The sequence below is a fragment of the Colobus angolensis genome, unplaced genomic scaffold (assembly GCF_000951035.1).
Source record: "Colobus angolensis palliatus isolate OR3802 unplaced genomic scaffold, Cang.pa_1.0 Scaffold152, whole genome shotgun sequence".
Taxonomy (NCBI): Eukaryota; Metazoa; Chordata; class Mammalia; order Primates; family Cercopithecidae; genus Colobus; species Colobus angolensis.
In genome coordinates, this window is record NW_012114622.1 from 7850961 (window position 1) to 7856960 (window position 6000).

The window sequence follows — 6000 nt, forward strand, 5'->3', positions numbered from 1 at the left end:
CATTGTCCAGGAGACACTTCTCAGGGATGGAGCTGAAGCCATACACCAGAACCCACTTCCTGTGGGGTCCCTCAGGGGACCCAGGCAACAACATCTTGGCCCTGCCTACTGTAATGTCACCAGGAGACATGGAGTCAGAAATCCTGCTTTCTCTCCCAGCCCTATTGCAGCTCTGCTCTGTGACCTTGAACCAGGCACCTTCATTTCCTGTCTGGGGAGGAGGCAGAATGCAGGGAAGGAGAAAGCCGCGTCCTGAAGAAACAGAGGTTTGCTGTTGCCGTTGATTGTGCAGGGGTCAGAAGACTCGAGGGAATCACAAATGGAGAAGGCCGGAGCAGAGGGAAACTCCAGGTGTGCCTATGCTGTGTGTCGTGACCCCTGCTGTGTCACTGCCCTCTGCTGGGTGATCTCAACAGAGCGAGGGGGAATGAAGGCAGCAGAGGATGTAGTCAGATTTCTCAAATCAAATGGGTAATGAGAGGGGGAGCTCAGGAGCCGGCACGGGATTTCATCTCTCCTGACACCCTGGAAGCAGCTGTCAACGGTAAAGAGCCACATCAAGTTCCAAGTGTGTGCCATACAGCCCTGAGTCCTGGGAGACACCACCCGGCCACACCTGCCTTCAGCCAGAGGAGCTCTGCTGTTATATTCCTTTTCTTATATTGAGGCTTTGGGGGTGCTTTCTTTCGAGAAAGAGCACCAGCTGTGAATTCAGAGCCCGTGGGGCCAGGCAGGTGAAATTAATGAAACAGGCCCCCCTCCTCCACCCCGGATGAACCCAGGTCTGTGGCAAAGTGGGGAACACACGCCAACCACTTTGCTGCTACTTAGCTCCTGTGGGTCACTGCTATGCAGGAATGGGGTGCCATGTTGCTAGATCATTCGTTTTTTAAAGAGAAACCAGAAATCCAGATTTGTGTATTTGCAACCTCTGTCCTAGAAAGATCTAGCTTTCAGGGAAGGCAAGGCGCTTGGAGGAGGAGGAGGAGGCCAGAGCCTAGAGGGCAAGCTCTCCCTGCCTTCCCCCAATCCTGGGGCCTCGCTGTTGCTCTACCACCCAGCTAGACACAGAGGCGACACTTACTCAGCTCCGAGATGCTGCCCACGCAGGTGGCCAGGAGGGACTGCTCCAGGGTCCGGAGCTCCAGCTGGGCATAGGCGTCGGCTCGCTCGTCATGGCCCAGGGACCCGCCGTTGTAGGGGCTGAAGTACGCGGGGAGGGAGAGGACACCTATGGGGAAAGAAGGCAGACAGGTCACACTTAGGAAGGAGGGGAAGCTCAGTGGGCCCCAGGCTGCTGTGGGCAGGGCTCAGCCCTGCTCCCCTGCTCTTGACAGAGAGGTTCAGCAGGCAAAATCTCTCTGAGCCTTGAAGACTTGGGAACGTTGACTGTGGACGGTGCTATAGGGGCCAGAATGAGAAGTAGCTCATTCGTAGCTGTGGTTATAAGCACGTGGAGACCATCCTTTCTTGGAGGTACCTAGAAACGGGCCTGCTTGGGCTCCTGGATCACACAAGCGTTCATTCACTCACTCGCTGAATATTCACAGAGTGCCCGACTCAGCCCAGGTATTGTGCTACACTTAGGGTTCTGGGGTGACAAAGAGACCTGGCTTTGTTTTCATGCAGCTCAGAGATGGCCGAGTCAGATGTAAACGCCCATCCTGACTTCCTGAAGGGCAGTGCCGCCCTGAGTCCTCTCCTTTCCCCATGCTGGGAGCAACCATTTGAAAGGGATGCTGCCTTCTCCACTTCAAGAAGGGGATGCGTCCTAGCCACGGGCCAAGTCCAATTAATGTTTTTCATTAACACTTCAACAGCAGTAGAGCAGAACTGTCAGAATCAATCCCAGAGGGTGACAGCCTGTAAATTTCTCCAACTCACTATGCGGCTTCTTAGAAAGCACCAGAAAAGCGAAATCAGACTGGTTTAAAATTACATGTTGGCTCCTAAGAGCATGTGGCCACAGAGATTCTAGTTGCAGTCAGAACCTAGAGAGGGATTCCCAACTTTTGGTAACCACTGTTTCTTTGATGGACAGATCTTCTTTTTCCAACACTTACCCACAAACCCTTTTTCTTTTTTAAAGAAAAATATCCACAGGAATTTAATCACTTTTGGATAAAATCTCTGAAAATTCCTTGAGATAACAGGAGAGCACCGGGATGTGGCCAAGTCTGGGTTAGAAGTCCCTAAACATGTGTGATGTAACAAGGACAACAGCAGCAACAGGTACAGCAGACAGGGCTTTGGAGCAGAAGTTGGGGTTCGTAATTCTGGCTATCACTTAACCAGTGGTGTGATCTTGGTCAGGTTACTTAGACTCTTCATCAGTTCATCATCTGTTAACTAGAGATAACTAGAGTACCTAGCTCACAGGACTGCCATGAGGATTAACTGAGTAACTGGGGGTCAATGCTTGGACCCAATGCCTGGCTCAGTACGTGCTCTACCAAGTGCTGTTGCTATTATTTTTACTTTGTGCTGGGAACATAGGCTTTATTTACATTATCTCATTTATTCTTTCAACAACCCTATAAGGGCCAGGTGTGGTGGCTCACGCATGTCATCCCAGCACTTTGGGAGGCTGAGGCAAGTGAATCACTTGAGGTCAGGGGTTTGAGACCAGCCTGGCCAACATGGAGAAACCCCGTCTCTACTAAAAATACAAAAATTAGCCAGGTGTAGTGGCAGGCACCTGTAATCCCAGCTACTTGGGAGGCTGAAGCAGGAGCATCGCTTGAACCCGGAAGGCAGAGTTTGCAGTGAGCCGAGATCACACCATTGCACTCCAGCCTGGCAACAGAGTGAGACTGTGTCTCAAAACAAAAAACAAAAAACCCTATGAGATGGGTACTGCTGGCTTCCATTTGAGATATTGGGCTATTGCCATTCAGACACTTTGAATAACTTGCTCAGGTAAGCGGTAGAGCTAAGATTCAAATCTGGGATGGACTGGCTCTACGGTGCATATACTTAACTCCTGTGTGAGCTCAGAGTCCAGTGAACACACCACTAAAGCTCACTCGTGGCTGTCCTCACGTGTGGCTTGTGCATATGACAATATGGCTGTATTATTACTGCCTTTTTCACTCATGGACAGCCCCGTGCTGAACCCCATGTGTTTCTCTTTCTTGAGCAAATGCACACAGCGGTCTTCCTCCAGCCCAGGGCCTCAGTGTGTTCTCTGATCGTTCTGCAGGTTCAGCTGATGGTCAGTCCTGCCCTCCTAGCTCAACCTTCCCCCGACCCAGCCTCCCCACTCTCCTCCTGGCTGATGTGGTGGAGGCTCCCTCTCCATCTCCCTTTGCCTCTCCTGGATGACAGCGACCCCTCTCATCACATCCAGTGCTGACTTAGCAAAGCACTGCTTCAAAGCACTTCCTCCAAGCTTTGTTTCTGTTGGTGGAGGAGGAAGAGTTCGTGATTGGGCTCTTCCCCGCAGCCCCCTGCCAGGGCCCCAGGCCCTAAAGCAGAAACTCTCCCTGACAGCTGAGTAACCAAACACACTGGGGAGAGCTGGCCATAAGCATTCAAACAAGTAAAACAAAAGGGAAAACCACCCCAGCTACAGGCCGAAACCCACCCTGCCGAACAGCTGGGAGAGCCCAGTGCAGGCCTGACTCCTCCTCCTTTCTCCAGTATTAATCTACAGAAACAACACTGGAGACATGTGGATCAAATTTACAGAGCTTAGGGTAAGGGAATAGGAAATGCAGCTGATTTGTCAAAGGATTCCCAGAGAGAAATATTATGTCAATGGAGCTAGTAACAGGAGCTGGCAGCTCCATTAATAGTAGTTCCCATTTTCCCAGTCATCACCCACCCAAAGAGGCCTTCACTTAATAATACTGTGGCAAAAGTAATTAGGAACCTATTATTAATAATAGTAATTGATAGCATCACAGCTTTTGCCTAGTACCTTGTGCTCTTAAATGCCTTTTTCATAGAGCAATTTGTTCTTCCAGCAAGGGAGGTAGGACAGTTATGATCAGTAACAACCACAGCTGACTTCTATTGAGGGCTTACTATGTGCCAGGCACTTACATGCATTATCTCATTTAACACCCCAGAACCGCAGGAGGTACGATTTCCACCCATCTTACAGCAGAGAAAACTGAGGCCTGAAAACATTTAGTGGCTTGCCCAAGGTCACTGAGGGTCAGAAACGCAACGGGGACTAGAGTTTCAATCTCTTCATTCTCGAGCTGCTGAAATAAATGGCATTCTAGCTTTGCTCACCTTGTCCTTTCTCGAGCTAGGCAGTGCCCAGGATACTGGAGAGGAAAGGGGTTTTGTTTGGGCCTGAGGTTTAAGAGGAGGAAATTCAAAGTAAGACCCAGAAATAGGACTTTCCCTTTCATGGGTCTCCAGACACCGCCTGCCAAGGGTCCCTAGAGGCCTCCCATGAAACTCGACAGACAAAAAGCTGTCTGACTCCCTCTGATCTCTGCAGAATGCAGTGCCACAGCTTGTCTTCCAAATCCACTCTGTAAGAAAGACATCAATTCTAAATCATCTCTCCCATATCAGATCAGCTCATTCCTCAGCAGTTCTCATCAGAGATGGAAAATATTTTCTTTACATTCTTTTAACACCTCGATGTCTTCCTTTCCCCACACAAATTCCCAGCTCTAGGATAACAGGCCCAGGGCAAGATCATTCTAGGGAAAAGGAGTGTTTTTTGTTTTTGTTTTTTTTTAAAAAAAGGACAGGGCATCTATTTTTTTCTATTTAGTAAAACCCTTAGAAAAAAATTCTTCCTTTCTGTCATGATGGAGAAGAAAGCATGCGGGAACATTTTCCTTTATTCGTTTATTAGAGGGAATAGGGACAATCGCTTTGGAAGCCTGTAAAAGCCATGGAGGGACCCGGAGGGACCCAAATGCACCACCCTGTGCCCATGATCGTGAGTGAATCTCGGAGTGTGAAGCAGTGAGCAAGACTGAGTGATCCTTTGCCTCCCTCTTCTAAAACAGCAGCATTTCTGCTCAGTGTTCACTCCAACGTGCTGCGGACTGTACTGAAGCCTCAATATTTCTCAATCTCTACACAGAACCCTAATCTTCCATCGCTCAACTTTTCTCTTTCTGGTTGCCCAACTCTTGAATCTCAGACTCATTATCTTGTTCCTCAAAGCCTCCACCTCCTCTTCCAACACTCTGAGTACAGCACCGTGGCCACCCGGTTTCCCAAGGAGAGACCTGTGAGTCACCCTAATCAGCTCTCTCCCTTCTCATCCACTTCTCATCAACCACAAGCCTTGCTGCTTTTACCACCAACATATCTCAAAAATCCTCCACTGCCACCACCCCAGTCAGGCCACCATCTTCCCCTGCCCCCCACCCATCCCCTGCCTCCAGGCTTACCCCACCCTTACTCTGGTCACCTTTCTCTGGCTCTGTACTCTTCAATGACTCCCTGTCAGTCTCACGAAGAAGTCCAAACTCTTTTGCATATCTAACTATCCTTTAAGAACAGTTAGCATCCTGGCTGGGCGTGGTGGCTCAGGCCTATAATCCCAGCACTTTGGGAAGCAGAGACATGTGAATCTCTTGAGGCCAGGAGTTTGAGACCTGCCTGGCCATCAAGATGAAACACCATCTCTACTAAAAATACAAAAATTAGCCAGGCGTGGTGGTGCACACCTGTAATCCCATCTACTCAGGAAGTTGAGGTGAAGGAGAATTGCTTGAACCTGGTGGAGGTTACAGTGATGAGAACGTGCCACTGCACTCCAGCCTGGGCAACAGAGTGAGCTTCTGTCTCCAAAAAAGACCCTTTTTTTCTCCCCAAAGAAAGAGAATAGATAATGTCCTTCTCTGCTTTTTGAAATTTAGGGAGGAGAGTAATTCTGCCAGTAAACCGGAAAATTCCCCAGCACCTCCCAGGATATCAGCAGAGTTAGGAACCCTGTGCACACCTGATCCTCACTTCTCTAAGCTACTTTTCACTCTGCTCTGCTGTAGCCCAGAGGGGGAGGGGTAGGGGTAGGGGTAA

At 49.5% G+C, this 6000-nt stretch overlaps 1 protein-coding gene across 1 annotated transcript in view; it reads right to left on the reverse strand.

Annotated features, from left to right (window-relative positions):
- ABTB2 (ankyrin repeat and BTB (POZ) domain containing 2) overlaps nucleotides 1-6000 on the reverse strand; it is a 216580-nt gene that overhangs the window by 52271 nt on the left and 158309 nt on the right. The window contains exon 2 of the mRNA XM_011936396.1: nucleotides 1085-1231. Coding sequence (XP_011791786.1) covers nucleotides 1085-1231 — 147 coding nt within the window. The remainder of the gene's footprint in view (nucleotides 1-1084; nucleotides 1232-6000) is intronic.